Source organism: Mesocricetus auratus, unplaced genomic scaffold (assembly GCF_017639785.1).
Source record: "Mesocricetus auratus isolate SY011 unplaced genomic scaffold, BCM_Maur_2.0 Super-Scaffold_100004, whole genome shotgun sequence".
Classification (NCBI taxonomy): Eukaryota; Metazoa; Chordata; class Mammalia; order Rodentia; family Cricetidae; genus Mesocricetus; species Mesocricetus auratus.
In genome coordinates this window covers 119,086,396-119,113,750 of record NW_024429189.1, presented here as the reverse complement: position 1 = coordinate 119,113,750, position 27,355 = coordinate 119,086,396, and the positions used below count along the sequence as shown (strand labels likewise).

At 43.8% G+C, this 27,355-nt stretch overlaps 1 protein-coding gene across 5 annotated transcripts in view; it reads right to left on the bottom strand.

Moving 5' to 3' along the window:
- Positions 1-883: 883 nt before the first annotated feature.
- The window catches only part of LOC101824127 (BPI fold-containing family A member 2-like), an 81,824-nt gene continuing 55,352 nt past the window's right edge, over positions 884-27,355 (bottom strand). Inside the window, exons 4-8 of one of the 5 annotated variants that reach the window (XM_040746541.1) lie at positions 26,923-26,957; positions 14,997-15,098; positions 11,634-11,715; positions 2,947-3,028; positions 884-1,033 (exon numbers count right to left, since the gene is read on the bottom strand). In XM_040746541.1, the coding sequence (XP_040602475.1) occupies positions 1,029-1,033; positions 2,947-3,028; positions 11,634-11,715; positions 14,997-15,098; positions 26,923-26,957 (306 nt within the window). In that variant the 3' untranslated portion in view covers positions 884-1,028. Of the gene's footprint in view, positions 1,034-2,109; positions 2,351-2,762; positions 3,029-7,619; positions 7,880-11,633; positions 11,716-14,996; positions 15,115-26,922; positions 27,162-27,355 lie in introns of those variants that run through there. The other 4 variants (XM_040746539.1, XM_040746542.1, XM_040746540.1 and 1 more) reach the window with 4 other exon arrangements.

The following is a 27,355-nucleotide window of genomic DNA, read 5'->3' as shown; positions in this document are numbered from 1 at the left end:
TTAAGAAAGATACATACCTCAACACTAATTAACCAATGAAGAGTACAAGAATCATTTAGTTTTTAATTTTGACTGGTGACTAGGCATGAGCTCATGTCTGGGGTCTCCTGGTGCTGAGGCTCAGGAGTAGCATTTTAAAGGCAAAGCCATGATTACATAAATGAGGGTCAGTTTAATCATAGCTCTGCACTTTCATCTCTACATGAATCACTTTTCCTCTGTGAACCTGAGTTTCTTCTTCATGGTATCAGGATATGGTGAGGTATTAAGAACACTGCTTTAGTTGTAGCTTCCCTGACTAGGTGGAATCGGGAACCATTGGTTGTCATCAAGATCGCTGATATTGCCTAGGGAGACTAAGATTCTTATATATCACTTTGAGGTGATATCCAGGAATTTAGTAGCAATGGAAGGTCTAAGTGAGCCTGGAGAGCATAAGGGTTTCAGATGCCCCTCAGGAAGAGACAGTGAGGAAAGGATACATCCAACAGAGTCTCTCTGTCTGTGTTCTTGGGTTTTATTGGACAGGTGGTCCTCAGTCTACACCAATTCCATAGGACAATTTAGGAGTCATGGCAAAGCTATGAGTAAGGTTGTGACCCATGGTAACCCAGTTCCATTGCCTGACTAGCACAGAAGGAAACAAAACACACTTGAATTGTGCATGTGTGACTGGTGGTTGGGGTCCTGCCATTGTCACAGAGTAACTGTGGGACCACTCTCCCCATGCTTCCATAAATTTTTCATAAAAGAAAGCTGTGAGGAATTCCCTAATGAATCTTTCATCTCTGGACTTGCTTTATCCACTAAGCTGTAAACTCCCCCACTCACACCCCATACCCTGAAAACAAGTTCTATTGCAAAGATTAAAGCAAGCCACACATCAGAAGTTAGGATTTTAATGCTCAGAGGCTAGTAACAGGAGTGGCAACCACTGAGGGAAGAAAAGAGTCTGGGAGGCTCCTTCAGGTGGGCTCAAGCAGACCTATGTGGCAATGCCACAGGGAGTCAGATGAAGTCACTGGGGACTAACCTGGAATGAGAACACAGGGCAATAGTAGAAACTGAATTTCACTAGACATGAAGGAGATCCACAGAAGCCTGGCCTAACTATATCCACTCATTACTGAAGTGATAGTTTTGGTTAAGGCCACTGATAGGAGAGAGAAAGCTGTAGATTTGTGGTTTTGTTTTCCCACCTTTCCCTGACCCCTTGTTGTCCCTTCCTCTGGAACAATGGCAGATGAGGAAAGATTGAGCAGAATCCATATCAACCAATCCAGAGTCCAGATGCAGGCCAAGGACAAGGGTCTATGCTCAAAGGAAGAACTCAGTCAAAACTCCCAATTAAATTTATTTAGTAATAAAGACCCTAGCTCAGTCTGGGTTCATGATGCAGACTCAGGGTTCAGAGTGTACTCAAAATCCGAGTTCAGCCTGGAGTCAGGATCAGGTCTCAGTGTCTCTGGTCTCGTGACAAGTACAGGTCTGCCCCTGCCTGTATTGACAGACTGCTGTGCACAGGGTCCACAGTCTATTTGTGGGGTTTGAAAGAAAGCTGCCACCATGAGCTTATGTGTTTGAATATTGGTCCCCAGTTAGAGAAACTGGTTAGGACATTTAGGAGGTTTGGCCTTGTTGGAGCAGGTGTGGCACTATGGATGTCTTTCCTAGTTACCTCACTCTACCTGGTGATTGTGTCTCATTACATGAGCTCTCACTTACTGTTCCAGTGCAAGGCCTGCCTACCTGCTGCCATGCTCCTCACCATGATGGTCATGGGTTCTAATCCTTGTGAGTTGTAAATCCCAAAATAAATGCTTTCTTTTACAATTTCCCTTGGTCATGTTGTTTTGTCATAGCAATAAGAAAGTAACTAGAACACTATCCATATCAGCAGGAGTCATGGCATTCCTCCTTCTGCTCCTTCCTCTTCAAAGGGAGACTGGTAACTTTCCTGTCAGTAGATTAGCTGAAGGAAGCAAGTCAAGAATAAAACCTCACTATTGGCCCTGGGATATTGAACCAAGGCCCAGACAACTCATTACCTCCCTCCTGGTCATCACTCTGTCACTACAGAAGGACTGGGTAAAGGGACCTAACCACAGGCAGATCACCTCCAGGGCCTGACACCATGGATGCCTGATTCCTGTTGCCCCCCCTCCTTATCAATGAGGGTTACGGAAGACAAAGGCCCGACTTGGTCTGGATGGGAGTTCCAGGGGCACTCCTACAGCTGTTGCCTTAGCCCATGGACGGCAATCCAGGTCCCGAGCTGTGACATACAGAGGAGGCCTTGAATAAGATTTACATTCAGGCTGCTGAGGAGCCTCTGGAGCAGTGAACATATCTGAGAGCCAGGGAGAAGGTGAGAAAGTAGGAGGGAGAGGGAGAAGGGAAACAGATGAGACTTTGCTAGCAACATACTGCCAACCCACCCCCAACAGAGGGCCTCATACCCAGGACCTGTGAAAGTTAATTTTTGCAATCTGCAACTATGGAATTGCAGCAGCCTATATCAGAGCTGTCCCGGGCTCCTAAGAACCCACCACCTCAGGATGTCAGAAGTTGAGCATCTGAACCTCTAGCTTCCAGAAGCTTAACACCTAAGACTCCTGAAACTTGAAATCTTGAACCCTGGAAATTCAAGCTTCTTCAAAATTGAGTAACCTCATTCACATGTCCTTGAACACAGTCATTTAAATAAAAGTGTCAATTACAAGGAAACATTAGCTTAAAGGGCACAGGTGGAGCATGGATGTGGTAACCAGCTCAAGGCAGCATCTGTGATTTCTACCTCCTCTCTCTGCAGCCCAGCTACTAGGAGGATGTGTCCACAGAACTCCCAAAGAGAAATCTGCACCTCACAGGAGACAGTGTCATGAGTACACAGCATCTCCTGTCCCCACCAGGCCTGGGTCTGAATGCCAACACCTGGGGACTTACTTGGTTTTGCAGCACGCTTGTCACTGTGTTTGTAAGGAGGCCAGATACACCATCCAGTACGTTGTTGATAAGGATGTTTCGCCTGGAAAAGAAGGGACTTGCAAAGCTTGGTCAAGAATTCAGCACAGCTGAGAGTCCTCAGAGGGTCAGCTGACACACAACTCTGCTCTATGTTCTCATTTTTGTGGCCCAGTGGCCCATGCCAGAATAGACCATCACTGAGCATCAAAGCATCAAATGCCTAATAGCTGCTTCCTCGGTATCTGGTGCCCATCACAGCCCTGACACAGCACCATCCACTCAGCCTCTACTTACACAGCACTAGGATGAGCCTTGGGACACTAGATAATAATCCCGTTCATAAACAAATGTCACTGAGGTTGTGTCCTCTCTCATACAGCTGTTATCTCCTGATGTTCCCAATCTGACTGTTCACTGAGGGAGAGTTTGCTCTCCTTGTGCCCTGCTAAGTGGGATTGTCTGTGTAGACATCCCCATTTTCCTTAAATTCACTGTTGGACCAAATAGTCTTCTACCTGCCTTTTCCTCAGGATATGTTGCAGGAGACAGAAAGCCTATTTATTTTTACCAAATCCTTCTCCAGGTCTCAGAACAATGCCTGCCTGGGAAAGAGTAGATTTTTGACTAGAAGAATGAGTGAAGGGGAGGGCAATGAGATACCCTTGTCCACAAAATGTTTGCCTTGTAGGCATGAGGACCCAAGTTCCATTTCTAGTACCCATATTAGAAAAGAAAGAAGGAGAAGTCAGGTAAGAGCAAACACACGTAATCCAGAGCAGTGAAGACAGAGATAGGAGAGTCCTTAGTCTGCTTGGTGATCTCCAGACACTGACACATGTGCATGTGTGCTCACAAACACACTGATGCCTAATGTGGAAATACTAAGCTACACAAAATAGGGATGTCCTATAATATATTATTGAGGGAGAAATCACTTACATGACAAACCAAGAAAGTTGAGAACCAAAGGTCCTCAGGCTGCTCTCAAGGCTGCAACCAGACCCCAAAGAGATAGCATATCCTCCTGCTAGCTCTTTTATCCCCATACATTCTATATACCTGTGAACACACTCAAAACTGGCATGGTCAGTGCTACAGGTACATACATGTCTCTCTACAATTCCCCTTTTAGTCTAAAGAAAATATTTAGACTTAAAACAAAACTAAATTGTATTAATATACAAAATTTCTCAAGCACATATGAAGCATATATTCATAGAAGATGATGAACAACTTATTATCTACCTATATGCTATCCTAAGCATATCTATCCCATCTAAACTCTAAACTTATCTGAAAGAGATCCCCAAGTCTGAACACCTCCTTCCATAATTGAAAACTAACTCTAACAGGTGTAATGTCAACAGTAGGGAAATGGACGTAGTAATCTCAGAATTACTGCTGAAACAGGATGATGATAACCTCACAGGATCCAGTAGGAAGAAAATGTTAGTGCCGGGAAATTTCAAGTGCACTAGCTGCAACATTGACAGGGGTCTGGAGATGACCAGGCCCCCTCCTCTCAGCATGGAGAGGATTTGGATGTGTCTTCCTCAAAATGAAAAAAGACCCATTTGGGTACCGGCGAGAGACCTAAAATATTTGCCCCAACAAGGGGACAATGACCATCACTTCTCCAGGGAGTGCTCCACCACTGAGAACTGTGTCTCTGTTTCCCCCCCAGGAACAAATGAAGATGTGTGTTATGCTGCTCTTCCCGGTATTGATGATGCTCATCCTGCCCAGTGATGGAGGATTTGGAAACCTACACGATGCCAAAGTTATCCTGGCTCACCTGATGGGGAAATCCTGTGACTGCCAGGGTGGAACATACTTGGTATCTCCCTTTAGTGGACAGGTCATACAACAGGTAGATTGTGATACCAAGATAGCAGTCAATATGATTGACACACCAGGATCCCTTTTTTCAAATTCCAATAAGTGGATATGCATAAAGAAGCCCAAGACTATCCCACAGGTTGATGGGAAGCCAGGACCCTGTCTTCGCAGTGCTTTCTATCCAACAATGCATTTGGCCTGGTATAGCATTGCCCAAATGTGCACCAGTAGTTCCAATAAAAGGACTTACTGGACTGGGGTCTGAAATAGAGTGCTCTCTAGAGGTGAGAGTGATTGGAATATAAGAGATGGAGGGTGGGCCTCTGCCCCTTACTTTGGAGCACCAGGTGAAACTGTTCTCTGGGAACTTGCCCCCCCCCCGGTCAGTTATTCAGATGGTGGGGGAGTTCAAGATCAGGTTAGGGAACAAGAAGTTCATAAAAAGATAGAACAACTTGTTTTGGCCCAGTACCCAGAGCTCAACTATCACCGTGTTGCTCTCCCTGAAAATCGGAGTGAGCTAACCCTTGACCTCCATACTGAGTAGCTTCTACAAATGGTCTTTGCCTTACTAAATCAAACGACTCCCTCCCTTGGAGAGGTTTGCTGGCTTTGCCTCCAATCTGGACCTCCTTGGCTTCTTGCAGTGGTCTCTAATGATACAATAACAGATGCCCCTGCTACTATAAAAGATTGCTCAGCCACATTTCCCATCCATGTCTAGCTCTTCCCAACGTCATTTTCTGGAGCTTGCATTTGGACCCTGCCTACTACTGATAAATCCAATATGGATGTGGGCTACATTGATGCATCTTTCTGTGATTCAAATACAACCAAATCTATTGCTCAACGCTGCCCTCCTTCTGGAATGGTCTTTGTGGAGGTGGGATGGCATATGACTTCCTGCCTGCCAAATGGACAGGTCTTTGTGCCCCAGCCACCTTGATTCCTGATGTGGATATTATTCTCGGGGATGAGGCTCTTCCTGTGCCCTCTTTTGATTATATTGGCGGGAGACCTAAGAGCGCCATACAGATGATTCCTTTACTTGCTGGCTTTGGAATATCTGCAGGTATGGCCACTGGGGCTGCAGGGCTAGGCACTGCATTTAAGCTCCACAGACGGCTCTCTGCTCGATTGGTTAGTGACATAAGGGCCGTGTCTAGTACTATCCTTGATCTCCAAAAGCAGCTTGATTCCCCGGCTAATGTAGTCTTATAGAACCTAAGGGGATTAGACTTATTAACAGCTGAAAAGGGAAACATTTGCTTGTTTTTACAGGAAAAGTGCTGTTTTTATGCCAATAGATCAGGAATCGTTCAGATCAAAAGGCTTCAGGAGGACTTGGAGAGGAAACAGCAGGACCTCCGGGACAACCTGCTGTAGACTACCTTAAATTGCTTCTTACCCTATCTCCTCCCCCTGCTTGGGCCTCTCCTCCTCTTCCTCCTTATCCTCACTATCAGGCCCTGCACGATTAATAAGGTCATGCAATTTATTCACCAACAGGTAGAGGCAGTAAAACTTCATCAGGTCGAAGTTCATTATCATAGGTTCGCTACTCAGGAGCCAGGCTCCTTGTGATTGGCAGTCCTTGTAAGAGCATCCCTGCCCCACCCTCCACCTGACCAGTGACGGGCAACTTCTCAGACAGACTGGAGAGGTCTTTCAAAAAGCTGGATACATGGTACTCAGGGACAGGTAAAGTTCCCAATGGGGGACCACCTAAGACAGAGGCCATGATTTCCGCCGTTCTTACAAAAACAAGAAGGGGAGATGTTGGGCCTAAGAAAGGCTCGGATGCAAGGCCCAGTGTAAGCTCCTGAGCCTGACTTGAGTTTAGGGCTCAGATGTGAGGCCCAGTGTAACCTCCTGAGCCTGGCTAGATTTTGGCGACCTGTCTCTAACCTGTAACCTCCACGTGGGGGGTGACTTAGACAGACCTGATGCAAGATTTCCCCCTGCCTAGCTACCTGCCTGCCTGCTTGGTGGAATACTATTGGCCCTTAACTCCTCACGTCACCTTACCCTATCCTAATATTCCCATCCTCTACTACAGTCCTATATAAGTTCCTGCCTGTTGGAATAAATCGAGATCCTGCTTTGACAGACTCCCGACTCAGTGTGTGTTCTTTTTCTCCCCAGTAACTAATGGGGGTGTCTGAGTCATGGACACTCACCATCCTGCTCAGCCCCTGGGAAGAAGCCGGCTGGACCGGCCCTTTACCCGCTCTACCTGCAGGAAGGACCCTGCAGGTTAGAATGTCAAGATCTCACTCTAGGAATTTTCCTTAGGGTTTTAGATTGCTTCAGCACAACCACAGATCATGCTAGCATTTAATTTTCCAACTGCCTCCCACTTGATATAGATGTAATGTTAACATCTTCTAAGGAATGAGGCACATTGACCCAGTTTGAAGGTACCACAAATAAATGCATGGTTTTGTCTGGAGAGGTCATCCTCCTGCCTCAGCAATGGAAATAAACATTCTATAGACTGGGTGTAGATCTCATGGCTCTTGGCACAGAGCATGTTCCAGGCTCTAAACTGAATATGTGTATTTTCTCATGTCTTCATCCTAGAAGCTGACGAATACCGACCTCTACTGTTCCAATGCACAGATGTGCAAACTGAGGCATCAACAGATGAAGCTGCAGAGTCACAGAACTGATAGCTGTGACAGAGTTGATATTTGAGGCTAATCTGAATGTGCATTCTGTGATGCTGTTTCCCAGGTTTTAGAACAGGATTAAAGTCAATGGTCTTGAAACCTCTCTCAGAGCCCTGCTCAGCTAGGTGTGATGAGCCTTACCTGCCCAATAAGGAAATAGAGATTTTGTCTGTATGACTCGAGCATTTCTCTACCGTGAGTGTGGGAAGGCCACTCTTGGCGTCGGTTTGGACAGTGAGGGAATTTATGAGGTCCAAGGAAATAGCAACAACAGTCATGTTTAAATTGGACTTCTAAGGGCCATGCATGTTTATCACATGCAAGATTTTTACTTAGCATGAGACTAATAGTAAAATTTAATTGTTAACGCTGTGTAACACAAATTACCTGTAGGCATTACTTTAAAGCATTGTTCCTGTTATAATCCATTTAATCATTATAATGGTGCTAGGAGATATATCACACTCTAATATTTGGAGCATGAAATCTTGGTCATAGAGATGTTAAGTAACTACCACAGGATATCACAGCTCATGGCTTCACAAGTCTACCAAGTACAAATACTGCCTCCAGCAATGTTGGTGATTGAGGCCAGAGACCAACACATACTGGACAAGTGCTCTCCATGAAGGATACTCCCAATCTCTAGAGATTCTTTTGCAAAGATTATTTACTTGGACATTTCCCCGTCTGTGTTTTGTTTATCCAAGAAGCCTAGCCCACATCTATGAGTTCTAATTACTATTAGAGACTTTGATCTCAAATATTGATTTGGCATGTTCAACACATTGAGGTAGATTCATGATGTTGACCTCTGAACTCCACAAATGCATGTGGGTGCACACATAAAACTTTACACACACAAGTGCACATGACTGCAACACATACACAGGCATATTGTATACAGAATTCATTTCAAAGAGACTTAACCTGGTATGTTTTCTCTAGAATTTATGCCTCAAAAGGTCCCATCTTTTACAGATTAGTAAATTTGGGCAAGAGATCAAAGATTAGCTGGGAATTAAATGCCAATCAGCCATATTGTACTCCACTCATAAATCCAGCTGACACAAAAAGAGTCTCAGAGGCTTCTATAAGCAGAAGAAGCTTCAGATTGATGCCTTTGCCGACAGAAGCTAGCTTGCAAGTCCAGAATGTTGAGTTTGTTGATTTGCAACCTGCCTGAAATCCATAATTGCACTCTTGTTAATCATCTTGTAGAATTTGCATGTCTGCTCGCGATCCTCTTGTTCTCACTGCATCCTCTTCTGAAAGGTGAATCATTACAGTCATAAGTGCAATAGACTGAGCAAGGGAAACAATATGCTGCAGACACAGAACTCAAAACTTCGTGAGGCCAAGGCATAGGACTAAGGGGTGGGGGTTCCAATTTCTTGTCCCATAAAGGGACTTGAACTTTTACTCCCAGATATATTAGATGAAGAACATTGTCATTCTTAGGGAAGAACTTTAGGTACCAGGATACAAGTGGATATGAATCACCTTCAGCCTAAAATTACAGACTGGAAAAACAGATGCATGAACTGTCAAAACAAACCCTGTAGCACTGTGTCAGACTTACTCAAGCTCTGATGAGCCTTGCTTCAGACCTCCTCTGCTCTGTGGGAGAGGACAAATCTCACCCAATTTGTATTTGACACTGGGTAATCAGGTAATTCGTTTTCTGGGGGCAAAGACGCATCAACTCACCACAAAACCATCTTTAACAAAATGAGGTTTAAGTCGCTAAGGTCCAGTGTGTTCAAAATTCCTAGCATGTTGCTCATGGCTAATGAACAATCTGTGGATTCCTGAAGTGAGATCACATCCTTGTTTGGTTGTGGAAGGGCACCTATCAAAAAAAGCCATCAATCAGGCCCTGCACTACTAGGAAATGAGCTCCCATTCTCCTGGTCTCAGAGAAGTCAGTTTCCTTATCCTGTTTCATTGAGTCTCTGCAACAACTCACTGAGGGTGGGATTGCCACCATCTCCATTGCACAGAAGAGGAACCTGAGACTGCTAAGGTTAGGAAATGTGTCCACACACCTGGAGACATGCACTGTTTCCAAGATGACTTTGCCCTAATATATATTGACCATTTGCCAAATAAATAACTGACCAATTGACCAAGCAACTGAAGTTCATTGTGTATATCTGCTTTCAGTGGTGGCTTGAGAACCTGTTCCTCTTAATGGGTTTCTCCATGTGGGTTTGAGAAACTTAGTCAAGCAATTGAGAAAATAAACTAAGAAATGGAAAATTTTCAAATGAAGGAAAAAAATCATAAGTGAAAGTACTGCTCCAACCAGTGAACATAGCAGAGAGGGGTCTAAAAATGACAGCTTGGAATCAGTCCTAGAGAACAGAAAGTGGCATTGGAGCAGGAGACTGAAGTGTCCTAACAGAAGATCTCAGAGAGTAACCAGGGAATGAAATTAGTAAATGTCATGTGCAAGGTGACATGTGTGAGGAATTCAGGAATGTAACAGTAGAAAAAGTCTCTACTGTGAAACAAAGCAATTGTTAACTCAGAGACAAACAAAAGAGAACTGCAATAATTTCTTATTTTTAAAGGAGCCATGGCTTAAATGATGGTTTAGAATTTTGATTGCCACTCAGTTCTACCTGCTAACTTCTCCACCATTAGTAATCTGTTTTATTTCATCACAGTGTAAAGCAGTTTGGCTAAGAATTGTGTATGTGTTTATCTGGTTGTACAATGATGTTTCAGTTTGTCCTCCAGCTTTGGCTACTGAAATCATAAACCTATGAAGTGTAGCCTTTGTTTCTGTCGGCTGTTTTCCTATTCTGCATTTAGTGTCTAAAGTGAGCTTGAAATACTTCCCTTGTTCCTTAAAGGCTATTTGTGATATATTCACATGAACATATTTTTTAAAAAGCATTCAAGGATGGCCACACATGATCTGTGTTTCCAATGCAGTGGTGAGAATAGAGAGATGGCTCAGCAGTTAAGAGTGCTTGCTGCTCTTGCAGAAAACAAGAGTTCAATTCCCAGCACACATGTTGGATGGCTCATGACCATCTGTAACCCCAGAGATCTGACATCATCTTCTGACTTCTGGTGACACACACAGACACATACACATAGATACATGTACATAAATAAAAAAATATTAACACCAGTTTTAACCAAATGGATGCAATCACTACCTGGCTCTGTGGCAGACAGGATCTACCCAATTTAATCATGCAGACAAGGCCACCTTACATAGGTAGCATTACTTAGATAGCTCCATCTCACCACACAATTTCTTAGGCAACCTTGAATCTAACACCCTTTGCTCTCTGCTGCAGTTTCCAAGCTGAGGAATGAGAGACTGGATCCTTTCTTTATATTTGAAAGTTGCCTAAACACTGACAATGTTTGAAGACAAAAATGCCCAGGACGTTTCCTGTTCTTCTAAGAACTGGTGTTCAGTTAGCCCAGTTCTTCTAAGTCAGAGAAGTGAGGTACCATTAAAAAGACCTTGGGAACATCTAAGCCAGGTGTAGTGATAGTCTTCATTTCTAGCCAGTCAGCACAGATCAATAAGAAAGTCAAACAGATTACAAAACTATATAGTAAATTTTTTGACACAACACTTAAGTTAAATTATGTAAACCTGTAGTAAATATGTGATAAATGAGAGGATGGTTAAAATTAGAGACTTCCAAAGAGGGAAGAACATCCTCTCATGTCTGACAATGAAAAACCAGGTAAAAGTGCCCATGATAGTTCTTGCAATGGAGCAGCATGGAACATTGTAGGGGGAGCACTCCCATAGACTTCTAGAGACAGTTGATAATGGAATACTTAGCAATAGCTACCATAATTTAAAATTCAAACTTCAGAAAATTTTGAAATCTTATTTTGATGAATTTTTCCTGTGTGTATAATGGTAAGACTCTACTATAGTGTTATAGCACTATATATTTCTAAAAATATATGTGAGTGAAAAAGGAATTAAATAGCTGCACATTCCTCTGTACCACCTAAAAATGACAACATGTCCCCCTCCTAGAAGCCCCTGCCATTACAGGTTAAGGGATTAATTTGATTCTCCTGGGATCAGCCATCTCATAGTACCTTTAATGACTCCTTTGCAAGACAGAATTCAAAATTCCAAATTACTCAGGTAACTGCCAATATTACCTGAAAGAGATACTGAGGTCCCAGCAAGCAGGCAACAAGAGACAATGAGGCTCCCAACTTGGAACATCTTCGGTCCTGACACCTGGTTGGTCATAGGAGGAAGAATGAGAAACAAGGGCCCACAGTTAACACTTGTCACTCTTGTATTTGAACTTCCCACCAGACAGATGTGCTTCTGTTCACAATAGCAAGAACTGGAAACAGCAAGGATGTCCATAAAGAAATGAGACCAGGTGCACAGAGAATTTTATTCAGCCACAAATAGAAATTGAAATCAAAATTTCAGGATTAGGATGGAAGTGGAAGTCATTGTGCTTGGCAAAATCAACCATATTCTGAAGGATAATCATGCAAATTTTGTATTTTAAAAATAGGATTCAAATTTCTGTATGTGTATAGACATATATGATGTATCCTTAGACAAACAGATATATGAATATGTTGACTGTGTGTCTATGTGGTCATAAAACAATGACCATGAGTATAGAAGAAATAGTAATGGAAGAGAAGATGGGGAAAGAGAGAGCATGAATGCATGTGACTTGGAAGTAAAAGGAAGGAGGAAGCCATTAGCAAGGGGTGGGGAGGGGAAGAGCAGCAGGGAAGGGAGGAGAGAGGAACTAAGTATGAGGGAAAAGCCACAGAAAATCCACTACTTTGGAAAGTGAATTTAAAAATGACAGACATAACTACATACAATTATGACTGAGGGAAGAAGTTAATTTATCCTGGAGATGAGTATATAAGGTCAGGAAGGGAGAGAAACTGACAGACACAGGGAGTGGAGGGGCAGGGCTAGGAAAGCCAAGCTGACCCCAGACCATGCTCAATGTGCTCAGGTCCTTTGTGATTGCTGTCTCCTCTGATGGTAGCTCTGTCCATTTTTCCTATTCACCTGTCCTGTATCTGAGTGAGCTAGTCAACTCTCCTAGTCACAGCTATCCACTGTGAGAGATGTTGTGAAGAGGCACTGAAAATATCATCCTGCCTTCTTGCTGACACAAGCAACTGTGTTTTGAAGCATCTTTCCATTTGATTTTGTTTAATTCCCCTGCCCAAGACTCTTATTTCTCAGAGTTAAAAATTACCTCAACTCCAAAAATAAAAGGAGGAAAATAAGTGGGATCTAGGCTGCTATGCTGCCCTGGGTTAGGCATTCTGCTTTATGGAGCCAGTAGGAATTGTTGAATGATTCACATCCTTCCTACCTTGAAACCTTTATCTTCTATCTCCCATTGATCTTGAAGGAGGTTCAGACAATAGGAGATTTGCTGAGATGATTAGGCAGAGCCTATGTTTTGACTCAACACAGGAGCAGCTGTTCCAACAGGAAATCTCCTGGGGGCAGCAAGGAGCAGTATGCATGTACTCTTAGGGTAAGTGCAGACACTTGCCTATCATCGTACCTTCTAGTTACACACACTCATTTAGTGTGCCTGTTTATTTAGTGAGGTTAGTTTTCAAATTCTTATTTTCCAGTGGAAGAACAGGTTTAGGAGAAACTCACAGCTGCCAGGGTTACACAAGGGAAAAAACCATTGCCTGGGTCTTTTCACCTACACCAGGCTGTGGCCAGCTTGCAGGGCAGGACTGTCCCTCAGATTGCACATCCTATTTCCTGTTTTCCACAGGCCCCATTGTTTGAATTGGTCACCAAGCTCTGAGCTCAAGATGGAAAGCACAGAAACAGGTGGGACCTCAGCCTTGGGATATAGGATCACTGAGAGATCTCAACTCAACATTTTTAGACCCCTAGCAACTAGCCCATTACAGAGTCACTTGACCTTCTGCCCTCTCCTGAGAAACCGGTGACCTCAAGATAAACTTAAAAGATAACACTCTCTGATCCAGGAACTAGCTCACCACATTTCTGCTCAATGTTTAACTGTACAATGCCCAAAGAATGCTTGCTTGAGATAACCTATAATCTTCCCATTAAGACATGAGCTATCATTTAACTTCCCCATCCTTTATGTTTGCCTAACTCCTGAATTCTTTATGGTTTTTCCCATAAACCCGACTGCAGCTATGGGGGGGGTCAGATTCCTCTGCCCCTGCGAGGGTTAGGAGCTCAGCCCAAGTGCACTGGTTCCCCAAATAAACCTTGTGTGCTTGCATCAAGAGCGGTCTCTCTTGAATAATTGGGGCATCAGTTTATCCCGAGACTTGAGTGAGGGTCTCCCCACTCTGGGGGGGTCTTTCAGTTGGGGGATCGTCCAGGATTTGTGACCACCCAAATTCTTGAGGACCCCTCTTGGGGGTAAGATTCTGTCCTTGTCTGTGTCTTTGGCTGCCGGCTGTGTCTGAGTCTGGTACTTTCGGTTTGCAGTCGTCAGAGCTTGTGAGAGCAACAATCTCCATTTCTGGGACTGAGGGGAGAGTTATTGACAGATGTGTCAGGAGATAACTGACTGTCGCCATGGGAGACATCCTAGGAGGTCTGAGGGAAGTCCGGAGATGCCTGGAGATTTCCTGTCTGGGTGCCAAGGAGAGACTTCGCGTCCCCTCGTCCGTCTGATTCTGTTTCCTGGTGTTGAAAGTCCCACAAGAAGTGGGCTCTGGTTTCGGGTTTCTCGGTCTTTCTGAGTGTTCTCTTTGTCTTCTTTTGTGTGACTTGGACAATGGGACAGACTGTCAGTACTACTTTGGTCAAACTCTTAACCACTGGACGGAAATTAGAACTAGGGCACACAACCTGTCTGTAGAAGTTAAGAAGGGACATTGGAGAACTTTTTGTTCTTCAGAATTGCCAACATACTGAAAGACCCCAATAGGGATACTTTCACGGAAGTGAGACCCATACCCAAGGAACAGCGAGACCACGAACTTGGATGCAACAGCAAGAGGCTTTATTGGTGACATACGGGTACCCGGGCGTCTCAGTCTCGGGGAACTGAGCGCGCCGAGCTGGGGACTCAGGGGTTCTTTTATAGCAAAAAGCGCAGTACAGAAGCGAGAAGCCTAGTAACAGAACCCTGATTGGGCAATTCAAATGAGGCTAGGGCTCAGAGCACGGGCAATTGAGGTAATTGAGGTTTTTCTTGGAACTCAAGTCTTGGCCCTGTCTGAGGAACAATAGGTCTCTGTGTTTGCTCAACCTTGCTGAGCTGGCCATCTGGTCGCTCGCAGACACCCGGCAGCCTGTGTCCTTGGGCTGAGCTCCCTTCTGATAGGCAATGACTACGTAGCTGTGGGGAAACGGAATTTTCCATAAGCCTCAGCTGCCTGTTTAGACCAGGCCAGGGTCTTTCAATACAATGTTGGCTGGCCTCTGGAGGGTACACTTGACTTACTGTGATTTCTGGCATTAAGAATATGGTTTTTCAGAAGGGATCAGGACCTCACCCTGACCAAGGACCTTACCTTTGGTACCTATGGGAAGATCTGGCACAAGATCCTCCATCCTGGTTAAAACCTTGGACCCAGAAAAATAAGCCAGACTCCCGAGTCCTGGCACTCCACAACCTGGAGAAAAAAAAAACTAAGCAGAAATGGCAGAGTCAGAACCGCCAAATAACACTCAACCCTTGGCTCCTCCTAAGATATATCCCGAAATTGAGGAGCCTCCAGAATGGCCTAGTATCCCACCCCCTTATCCCCTCCTGATACCCCCTCAGAATCCTCAACAGGGTGCCATTGGAAGTGCAGCAGAAGGATCGGCCACTGGATGTGCCACGAGGGTCCAGATTCAACTACAGCGTTGCCTCTGCGTGTATACGACCCCCCCACCGATGGACCCTGACCAGCTGTAATTACTCCAGTATTGGCCCTTCTCTTCGACCGACCTCTACAATTAGAAATCTAACCATGCCCCTTTTTCAGAAAATCCCTCAAGCCTTACAGGTCTGATGGAGTCCCTCATGTTCTCTCACCAGCCTACTTGGGAAGATTGTCAACAGCCTTTGCAGGTTCTTTTCACCACCGAGGAAAGAGAGAGAATACTTTTGGAGGCATGGAAGAATGTACCTGGAATCAATGGTCAACCAACTCAACTTCAGAACGAAATAGATGCAGTATTCCTAGTATTAAATCATCCTAACTGGGACTAGAACACAGCTGAAGGTAGGGAGCGGCTGACGGTCTATCGCTGGGCTCTGGTGGCAGGTCTCAAGAGAGCCGGCAGGCATCCCACCAATTTGGCCAAGGTAAGGGAAGTTCTACAAGGAGAGAAGGAACCCCCATCTGTGTTTTTTAGAACTTCTCTTAGAGGCTTACAGGCATTATACTCCCTTTGATCCTACTTCAGAGAGTCAGCAAGCAGCAGTTGCTATGGCTTTTATTGTGCAGTCTGTCTCTGATATTAGGAGAAGGTTACAGCACCTGGAAAGTCTGAAAATGGTTAACTTTGCAAGACCTAGTTAAGGAAGCAGAGAAAGTGTACCATAAGAGAGAGACTGATGAAGAAAGAAGAGAAACAGAAAAGAAGGAAGCTGAGGAAAGACAGGATATTCAAGATAGAAGGCAAGAAAAAATTTGACTAGGATTTTGGCTGCAGTAGTAGGCGACAGGGAAGCTCATAGGAAGGAAGAAGGAACTAGGCAGACAGCGTACCTGGGCAATGCAGGGCCAAGGAGACCTCGGGACCCTGAAGGACCCCCTCAGCAGCCTTTAGATAAGGATCAATGTGCTTATTGTAAGGAAAAGGGTCATCGGGCAAGGGACTGCCTCAAGAAGAAACACAAGACATCCAAGGTCCTTACCTTAGAGGAAGATGATTAGGGGGAGACAGGGCTCGGGCCCCCTGCCCGAAACTTGGGTAACCCTAACTGTGGAGGGGACCCGTATGGACTTCCTTGTTGACACTGGAGCAGAATTTTCAGTTTTAAAGAAACCACTGGGAAAATTAAAAAATAAAAAAAAACATAGCAATTGGAGCCACTGGCCAGAAACCATATTCTTGGACCACCGACAGGAAGGTTGATCTGGGAAAGGGTCAAGTAACTCACTCCTTTCTCGTCATCCCGAGGCCCCATGCCACTATTGGGGAGAGATTTGCTGTCTAAGATAAAAGCCCAAATAAGCTTCTCCTCAGAAGGAACCATAGTCAATTGGCAGACTCCCACTTCTATGATCTTGGCCTTAAAACTGGAGGAAGAATATAGATTACATGAGCCCCTGGCACCACCAGACAAGACACTGGGGGGAACATGGCTAGAGAAGTTCCCCAGAGCAGGGGCAGAGACGGGGGTCATGGGAGAGGCCAAACAGGTGCCTCCCATCGTCATAAGCCTAAAGACTGATGCAACCCCCACTGGGGTACGATAATACCCTATGAGCAAGGAAGCCCAAGAGGGCATCAGACCTCACATCCAAAGACTCCTGCAACTAGGTATTCTGGTTCCTTGCCAGTCTCCCTGGAACACTCCATTGCTGCCAGTTAGGAAGCCAGGCACCAATGATTACCGGCCAGTACAAGATCTAAGAGAAGTTAACAAAAGGGTGCAAGATATCCACCCTACTGTCCCTGACCCTTACAACCTGCTCAGTTCTCTCCCTCCTGACAGATGATGGCACATGGTTCTGGACTTGAAAGACATGTTCTTTTGCCTGAGACTACATCCTACAAGCCAGGCAATCTTTGCTTTCAAATGGAGAGGCTCAGATTGGGGACAGGCTGGACAGCTGACTTGGACACGTCTGCCTCAGGGATTCAAAAACTCCCCTACTCTCTTCGACGAAGACCTCCATCGGAGTTTGGCTCCATTCAGGTCAGAAAATCCTCAAGTTACCCTGCTTCAATATGTTGATGATTTGTTCCTAGCTGAGGCTGCCAAGAAGAGGTCAGTTATGTATTGGCTGGGAAGAAGACCCAGGATGGATCAATGGAAGAATGTTCCGTGGGGATGCACCTGATATGTGCCTATGTTAGTCCAGTTAATATGTGAACGGTCAGAGAGGGGAGGTAACAAGCTTGTGGCCAGATAATAAGTACAATAGACCTGTGGTTCTCTGGTAGCTCTGTCCATTTTTCCTTTTCACCTGCCCTGTATCTGAGTGACCTAATCATCTCTCCTGTTCACAGCCATCCAATGTGAGGGATGCCGTGAAGAGGCACTGAAGATATCACCCTGCCTTCTTGCAGACACAAGCATCTGTGTTTTGAAGCATCTTTCTATTGGGTTTTGTTTAATCCCTCCACTCAAGACTATTGTTTCTTAGAGTAGAAAATTCCCTCAACTCTAAAAGTAAAATGAGAAAAATAAGTAGGATCAAGGCCGCTGTACTGTCGTGGGGTAGTCCGTCTGACTTTTGGAGCCATCAGGGTTGATTGAATGAGTCACATCCTTCCTGCCTTGATACCACCCATGTTTATAGAGTGACTGTGTGACCCACAGGTTACCATTGGGCAGGAGGCAGTTGATGTGTGAATGCACAAGCCAAGATGGCTGTGGACTGAGGGGGAGGAATCCAGCTCCCCTGGTTTAAGAGAATATACCAATGATGCTGAAGAGAATTAGCATTTAAGTTTATGACTCACAGACTCCGTGTGCATTAGGGCTGCTGTAAGCAGGTCCTCAAAAGGTGCTTTTTTTTAAACTTTCTTAATTCCTTAAAGAGGAACCAAGTTCTTTGTTGGTTTCATTCTCTGGTCCACTTTGCCAGATAATTATAACCGAAAATTGTTTGGATGAAGACAGACAGACACGGTGTGCTGTGGAAACATGACTCCTACATGTGTAGAGAGGTAGTTTATATCAACCAGTGAGAAACTGAAGCATCCTGTGACATGGAATCATCCTTTTAAGTTTAAAATGTATGATTTCTTCATGTTAACCAATGTCTCTTCTTCAATCAGCAAGATGGGTCAGTGTGAGAGGCACTTGCTTCATGAAGCAAGTGCCTCTCACACTGACACCTGTTTTCTCCCTAGAACCCACAGAAATGTACAATTCAGAAATTACTCCTGATAGTTATCCTCTGACCTCCATAGGTATACAGTCACGCATACCTGCATTCACATGTGAATATCATACACACGTGAACACGAAATAGAAACAAACAAAAATAAAATACTAGTTTCCTAGGTTGAATAGATGTGGACTAGGACCAAAGTTGGCAAACAAACTCCACAGGATGTCAGTTATGGAAAAAGCTGTACAATAGGACTCATGAGTGACCTCCATGTCATGTTTGTTGAACTCACCCCACTCTGAAATTCAGAGCCCCAACTCTAATTCGAAACCCTGTAGCTCATATGCACAGTTCTTCAAAGTGTGGACTGCAGTAGTGTCACACCAAATCCAGTAGATTCTGTGGGCCAAGTTCCACAGACTGAGGTGATGACTTGAAAAAAAGGACGTCTCCTGTAACTGGTTGTGAAACCAGCAGAAAGTGTATGCTTCCTATTTTCTCCCTCGGATACAACAGTCTATCTCTTCCATTGAACTCATAGATGTTTGACATACACTTTGTGCTGACTGAAGGCTGCTCGCCCTAAAGTCAGTTGCAGTGCACCACCTCAGAGCTACATTTTATACCTCCACTCTATGAGACTGCCTTGTCTGGAGTCTGCTTGTATGTGTAGAAGCAACTTTTGCTGTGCCTTCTGCGATATTAGTATTGTTTTACCTGGCGTTTCCTTCAAAGAACATCACTGCTGATTCATAAGACACTGAAGGAATAATTTATTCAGTGAAAGGTGAGATGGGCAATATTTGAAGGAGTGTGTCTGAGGTGAAATAATAACTTGAGATTCTGAGAGTTCAAAGTTCTCAACTTCAGTATGGTTCTCCCACACACCCCCATCCCAAGTTAAGGGTCTCATTCTTTACCAGTTAATGCCCTTACATTAACTATTGATATCCTCTGAAGCTGGAAGTTGAATTTTTGCAGTAATCCAGCCCACCATATAATGAGGTCTTTGGTTTGATTTTCCTCAGCTTGATCTCAACTCTGCTTAAGGAAAGATATCTTTCAGGGTACACTAAGAAACATTTGACTGTTTATGTGCCCCTGGTGCCTGTCAATTTTATCACTAAATTCTTGTTGTCTTTCACCATATTCTGAAGTTGAAATTTTTATCTCAAAATTCCTATAATGCATCAATTCTCCATAGATGCACAGAGCAACCAACGAGCAATACCATTTTTATTTTCCCCCAAACTGTCAAAGGCTTCATAAACCCCCCAAAAGGTTTCATACACCTGTGGCCCTACAGGGTCTGAGAGGTTGTGTAGCTCCTAATATCAATGAAGACCATGCCAATGCCAGAAGTCTGGGCTGCCATCTGGGGCCATGGTGACATATGAGTCTTCTGTGGCCTATATCCATGTCTGGATCTGTGTGGTCCTACAGCAGTCTATGGTTCCTGTTACTGACAACAGCCATGCAGATATCCTGGGCCTTGTTAATCACCTGAGACCATGTTGGTGTCTGAGGACCATACTGATACCAGGGCCATATTAATCTAAAAGGCCTGTGTTGCCTCAAGGGCCATAATGACCTAGGCCTGGGCTGTTATTTAAGGCTTTATCTGTGTCTGTATCCTGTTGTGGCTGGAGTTTGTGTTGATGTCTATGGCCTGTGATACCATGGGGGTCATAGGAACCAAGCATGATAAAATCCTGGGGCCATGCTGAGTTAGGCCTGCTCCTCCCTCACTGGCCCTGGAATAGCTGGCCCTGCCTCTTGATGGATACTCAGCAGGAAAGATGGCTCCTACAATCAGGAAAGATGCCCCCACCCCTCCCCACCTTACCTGGGTGGCACACTAGATCTGCTCTTTTTGCCAGGGTCACAGGTGAGTAGGCCCCAAGGCTGTGAGAGCAGCAGAACTGACCACTCCCCCTCGTCTGCCATGTTTCTGAAGATGGAGTTTCTGTCCTGCCAGGTCCTGCAGCAGTTTGACCCAAATAAATACGGAGAGGCTTCTATTGATTATAAATTGTTTGTCTGATGGCTCATGCTTCTAATTCACTAGCTCTCTCATAATTATTAACCATTTCTATTAAGCTGTGTATTGTCATGAAGCTGTTTCTTACCAGCAATGTTCCCACATGTTATTCCTTTGTCAACTACATGCTGTCTCTCCTGCCAAGACTCTGCGTTTCTCTTCCCCACCTTTTCCTAGCCTGGTAGCCCCTCCCCATTCTTAACGATGCCCACCCCTTTCAGCCCCTTGCTACCTGAGGCAGACGAGAGGGCAGGCTAGGGGACTGGCCTCAGAATCACAAGAGTTGGAGAACTATGCTTGTCCCTCACTGGCTGCAGCACACAGGAGAGATGACCCTGCACTCCACCTGAGCAGTACACTTGAGCTGGCTTATACATGGTGGCACAGGTAGGCCAGCAGTGAGGACGCGAGAGCAGGAGAGCTGACACCTGCCCCAACATCCAACTCAGCATGCAAAGGGGACAAACCTACATCTAAAACTGCAGGACCCACACAAGACAGGACAGCAACATCATATCAAATAAGAACTTGCCCTCATGAGAGAGCCCATTATTGATGGTGTAGCAGGGGCCAGGGGCCTAGAACCACACCAATAACAATGGCGATGATCACTTGCAAGTAAAGCACTAGAGGGTCAAGTGTGTAGCTCAACAGACCCCACTACAGCTTCCACAACAAGATTCTCCTCCTGTTTTCCTTTTTGTTTCATTTGCTCTACTTTTGGGTTTTTGTTTTTGTTGCTGTTGCTGTGGTTATTGTTTGGGGTTTTATTTTTGTTTGTTTTGTTTGTTTTGGTGTGTCTTGTTTGCTTTTTTGTTTTTTAAATTTTGTTTGGGGGGAGTTTGTAAGTGTGGAGGGCAGATGTGGAGACAGGGGACACGGATACAGGTAGGATCATGATACATGGTGTGATATTCAAAAATAATCAATAAACGTTTTAAAAAGTTTTCTGATGTATTCTTGGATTCTATTTGCTAGTATTTTATTAAGCATTTTTGGATCAACGTTCATGAGGGAAATTGGTCTGAAAGTTCTCTTTCTTAGTTGTGTCTTTGTGAGGCTTAAGTACCAAGGTAATTGTAGCCTTGTAAAAAGAGTTTGGCTGCGAAACTCCGTTTCTATTGTGTAGAACACTTTGAGGAGTATTGGAATTAGCTCTTCTTGAATTTCTGGTAGAATTCTGCACTGAAGCCATCTGGGCCTGGGCTTTTTTGGTTGAGAAACTTTTGATGACTGCTTCTATTTCATTAGGGCTTATAGGTCTGTTTGGATTGGTTATCTGTTCTTGATTTAGTTTTGGCAAGTGATATCTATCCTGAAAATAGTGCATTTCCTTTAAATTTTTGAATTTTGTAGAATAAAGGTTTTCAGAGTATGCACTGATGATTCTCTGGATTTCCTCATTATCCACTGTTATGTCCCTCTTTTCACTTCTGATTTTGTTAAATAGTGTACTCTCTCTCTCTCTGCTTTTTGGTTAGTTTGAATAAATGTTTGTCTATATTGTTGATTTCCTCAAAGAACCAACTCTATGTTTCATTGATTCTTTGTAATTTCTTCCTGGTTTCTACTTTATTGATTTCAGCCCTCAATTTGATTATTTCCTGGTGTCTACTCCTCCTGGGTGACTTTGCTTCTTTTTGTTCTAAAGCTTTCAGTTGTACTATTAATTCTCTAGTGTGACTGTGGTCCAGTTTCTTCATGTGGGCACTTAGTGTTGTGAACTTTCCTCCCAGCACTGCTTTCAAAGTGTCCCATAAGTTTGGGCATGTTGTGTCTTCATTCTCTTTACATTCCAGGAAGTCTTTAATTTTTTTATTTCTTCCTTGACCCAGGGATGGTGCGATTGTACATTGTTCAATTTCCATGAGGGTTTCTGCATTTTGTGTTGTTGTTGAATTCTAATTTTAATGCATGGTGGTCTGATAAGATACAGGGGATTATTCCAATATTTTTGTATCTGTGGAGGTTTGCTATGTTTCTGATTATGTGGTCGATTTTAGAGAAGGTTCCATGTGGTGCTGAGAAGAAAGTATATTCTTTTGTGTTTGGATGGAATGTCTTATAGGTGTCTGTTAAACACAGTTGAGTCATAACTTCTGTTAGTTCTCTTGTTTCTTTGTTAAGTTTCTGTCTGGAGGTCCTGTCTAGAGGTGAGAGTGAAGTGTTGAAGTCTCCTACTACTAGTGTGTGAGATTTTAACTATTTTAACTGCGATTTGAGCTTTAGTAATGTTTCTTTCATGAATGTGGGTGCCTTTGTTTTGGAGGCATAGATATTCAGAATTGAGACTTCATCTTGATGGACTTTTCCTGTGATGAATATGAAATTTCCTTCTTCATCTCTTTTGATTGATTTTAATTTGAAGTCTAATTTTTATTTTATTTTATTTTGGTTTTACGAGACAGTGTTTCTCTGTATTGCTTTGGAGGCTGTTGGTCCAGCCTGGCCTCGAACTCACAGAGATCCGCCTGCCTCTGCCTCCCGAGTGCTGGGATTAAAGGCGTGTGCCACCAACGCCCGGCGAAGTCTAATTTGTTAGATAGTAGGATTGCTACACTAGCTTGTTTCTTGGATCCATTTGATTGCAAAATCTTTTCCCAACCCTTTACTCTTAGGTAACAACTGTCTTTCATGTTGAGATGTGTTTCTTATATGCAGCAGAAGGATGGGTTCTGTCTTCGTATCCATTCTGTGAGTCTGTGTCTTTTTATAGGCAAGTTGAGACTGTTGACATTGAGGGATATTAGTGACCATTGATTGTTGATTCTTTGTTTTTTATTTATTTGTGGTGGTGTTATTGTGTGTGGGTTTTCTTCCCTTTTTCTTTTGGTGTTCAGTAAAGTGGGATTATCTATTGCCTATGTCTTTGTGAGTGTAGTTATCTTCGTTGGGTTGAAGTTTTCCTTCCAGTAACTTCTGTAAGACTGGATTCATGGATATGTATTGTTTAAATCTGGTTTTGTCATGGAATATTTTGTTTTCTCCATCTATGGTAATTGAAAACTTTGCTGGACACAGTAGTCTGGGCTGGCATCCTTGTTCCCTTAGTGTTTGTAGGACATCTTTCCAGAATTTTCTGGCTTTCAAAGTTTCTATTGAGAAACCGGGTGTAATTAAGATAGGTCTGCCTTTATATGTTACTTGGCATTTTTCTTTAGCTGCTCCTAATAGTTTCTCTTTATTCTGTAGGGCTGATGTTTTGATTATTATGTGGTGAGGTGACTTCTTTTTCTGGTCTAGCCTATTTGGTGTTCTGTAAGATTCTTGTATTTTCATAGGTATATCCTTCTTTAGGTTAGGGAAGTTTTCTTCTATGATCTTGTTGAATATGTTTCCTGTACCTTTCAGCTGTATTTCTTCACTTTCTTGTATATCTATTATTCTTAGGTTTGGCTTCTTCACGGTGTCCTCTATTTCCTGGATATTTTGTGTTAGAGATTTGTTGAACTTGAGATTTTCTTTGGTTGATGACTGTATATCTTCTAATGAGTCTTCAACACCTGAGATTCTCTCTTCCATCTCTTGTATTCTATTGGTTATACTTACATCTATAGTTTCTGATCATTTACCCAGCTTTTCTATTTCCAGCATCCCCTCATTCTGTGTTTTCTTGATTGTTTCTATTTCAGCTTTCAATACTTCAACTGTTTGAGTTGTTTCCTTCATTTTTGGTTGTTTTTTCTGGGTACTCTTTAGATTCTTTAAGAGATTTGTTTATTTCTTGAATTTTTGATTCATCTCTTCCTCCATTTCATGTATTTTTTGTTTGTTTTTTCTTTTATTTCTTTAAGGGATTTTCTCATTTCCTCTTTGAGGGTCTCTATCATCTTCATAAAATAATTTTTAAGATCTGTCACTTCTGCTTCATCTATGTTGTGCTTTTCAGGTCTTGCTGGTGCGGAGTCTCTAGATTCTGGTGGAGTCATATTGGTCTTTCTATTTCCGAGTGTGCTCAAATGCTGTCATCTTCCCATCCCTTCTTCCACTGGGTGCAGGTGGGGTCTCTCTGTCTCTACTGGTCTCCTTTCCTGAGCACATTGAGCTCACTGGCCAACAGATGTATAATTAATAAAGTGTCCCGTGTGTTATTTGGGTGCTAAAGTGGAGACAGGACCCAGGCGGCTGGCCAGAAAGAGTACACAAAACACACTAATTTAAAATTTGGCCTCATTCAGATGTTTAGTATATAGGACAAGCACAGATACTTTCCTTAATGTAGCATAAATGTCTTTCTTCATAGCTTCATTCTTTCCCCCTCAGAACCTCCACCAACTCAAGTTTTCTTGTCTGCCCTTGTGTGAGCATGTGGATTTTGAAAACTCTCATATCTACAGTGTATTAAATTTCTCTTGAAATTCTGTGGCACTTCTCTAGTCCATAGCTTCAGACACTTTACGTCTTATAAATCAGTCCCAAAGGCCTACAGACATGACAAAACTTCCCAGAACAATGGCCCTCATACCTGGTACTAATTATCTGCATTAAGTGCTTTCTTGTCACTGAGATCAAAGACTTAATAGAAAGAACTTAATGCAGGAAGTATTTGCTTTGGTTCAGATTCAGAGATATAATTCTGTCATGGTGGGAGTACTTGGCAGTTGGAGGGGATAGTCTGTGGTGGTGCCAGTTTGTAGCATGTCTGGGTCATATCTTGACAAATCAGGTAGAGTTAGGGAACCACAAAGACAAATTGCTGTGAAGACTGGTGCCCAGTAACCCTTTCCTGCTAACTTCTGGTCTCAATATTCCCTCAATCCCCAACAAGGAGATTTACAAGGAGATGACTCAGTGTTCAAACATTTGAGCCCATGGGAGTGGCATTGCAGATTCAAATAATAGAAACTCTGACAGGACACCAAGAACTACAACAACAGTTACTGTCTCTGAGTTATAAGCTTATCCACACAGAAGCTTCCTGGGAGAGGTGGATTGTAAACAAATTCTAACCCAAAAGAACTTTCTCATCCCTTTTATAGATTAGAGGGGAACTGATACAATTCACTTCAGAAAGACACAGACTTCCACACTTATAACCAAGGAAGTGTGTAAGAGCCCTTAGTTTGCCTGGTCACTAGAAGGGAGCTCATGCCTGGGGTCTCCAGGTGTGGCTGCTTGCATTTTAAAAGCAAAGCCATGCTTGCATAAGAAGTAGATGAAGGTCAATGTACCCAGCTCTGGTTCTTGCACACTACATGACCTAGATGAATCACGGCACCTCTGTGATCCTCAGTCTTTTCCTCTGGCATCAGGATGTGGTGAAGTATTAAGACAGCTTTAGCTACAGCCTCCATGGCAAGGGTGGAATGAGGAACCCTGTGTATCAGCAGGATCCCTGACATCCCCAGAAAGACTAAGATTCTTGTAGTCTTGATGTGATGTCCAAGAAATGAGTAGCAATGGAGGGCTAAGTGAGCCTGGAGAGCATAAGAGATTGAGATGCCCCTTAGGAAGAGTCAGGGAGGAAAGAACACCACCATCTGAGCCTGTCTGTCTTTGCTGTGGGTATCATATTACAGGGTGGTCCTCATTCTGCACCAGTCCTCAGGAACAGAATGAGCCAACAACTCAGTTGCAATGTCACACACATATATGCCACACTGCCAACAACTCCTAATGCAAGGACTGGCACAAGCCAAACACCATGGAGCAGTTAGGATTTTTTTTTTGGTTTTTCGAGACAGGGTTTCTCTGTGGCTTTGGAGGCTGTCCTGGAACTCGCTCTGTAGACCAGGCTGGCCTCGAACTCACAGAGATCCGCCTGCCTCTGCCTCCCGAGTGCTGGGATTAAAGGCGTGCAACACCAACGCCCGGTGCAGTTAGGATTTTAATGCTGGAGTGGTAATAACAGATGGGGAGACCACTGAGAGAAGAAGGGAATATTGAAGTGCTTCAGGCAGGCTCAGACAGACTTTGTGCTGATGGTGATAGCAATTTCTAGAAAGAAATGACTAATCAAAATCAAAACCTCAGTTATACCATGAGAAATTTAACAGAGACACACGCAACCTTGCTACCTCCTTCCTGCTCATCACTCTGTAACTTCTGTGATCCCTAGTATGTCACTGTTCACCAGAAAGTGATTAATGACAGTGGCACACTGTACAGAATCTCTCGAGGACACAATGAGATAGTGTGTGCAAGACACAGAATGTCTGTGTAAAGGAACATAAACACAGATTGGTCACCTCAAAGACCTAACACTATAGGTGCCTGATTCCTGTTGCCCCAGAAACCCTGTCAATCATGGCAAGCTAAAGCCCCAAAAGAGATCCCAATGATGGGAAGAGAAGTTAAAGGCCCAAATTAGTTAGAATGCAATAACCCTGCTGTGACATCCCCACAACTGTTGTGTTGGCCCAGGGAAAGCACTCCAGTCCCCAGGCTATGACTTACAGAGGAGGTCCTGAAGAATATATACATCCAGGTTGCTGAGGAGCCAGTGGAGCAGTGGACATTTCCAGGATTCAGAGAGAAGATGGGGAGGGAGAAGGAAAACAGATGTGAGTTTGCTAGCTATACACTGCCCACCCTCCAACAACAGAGGGGCTCATTTCCAGGACTGAAGAACCTTAGCAATCTGGAACTATGGAATTGTAGTCACCTGAGTCACAGTTGTCTCAGGCAGCTTAGAACTCACCACTTTAGGAAGTCATGAGTTCAGGATATGAAGATCTAGCATCCAGAATCTTAACAGCCCCCAGATTCCTGAACCTGGAGCTCTTGAACCCTGGAAATCTAAGCCCTCAGGAAGATTAAGCTTTGGGCAGTTCATTTCTCAGTTCCCTGCAGCTTGTTATTCAGAGGTGCTTAATGCATTCATTCTAAT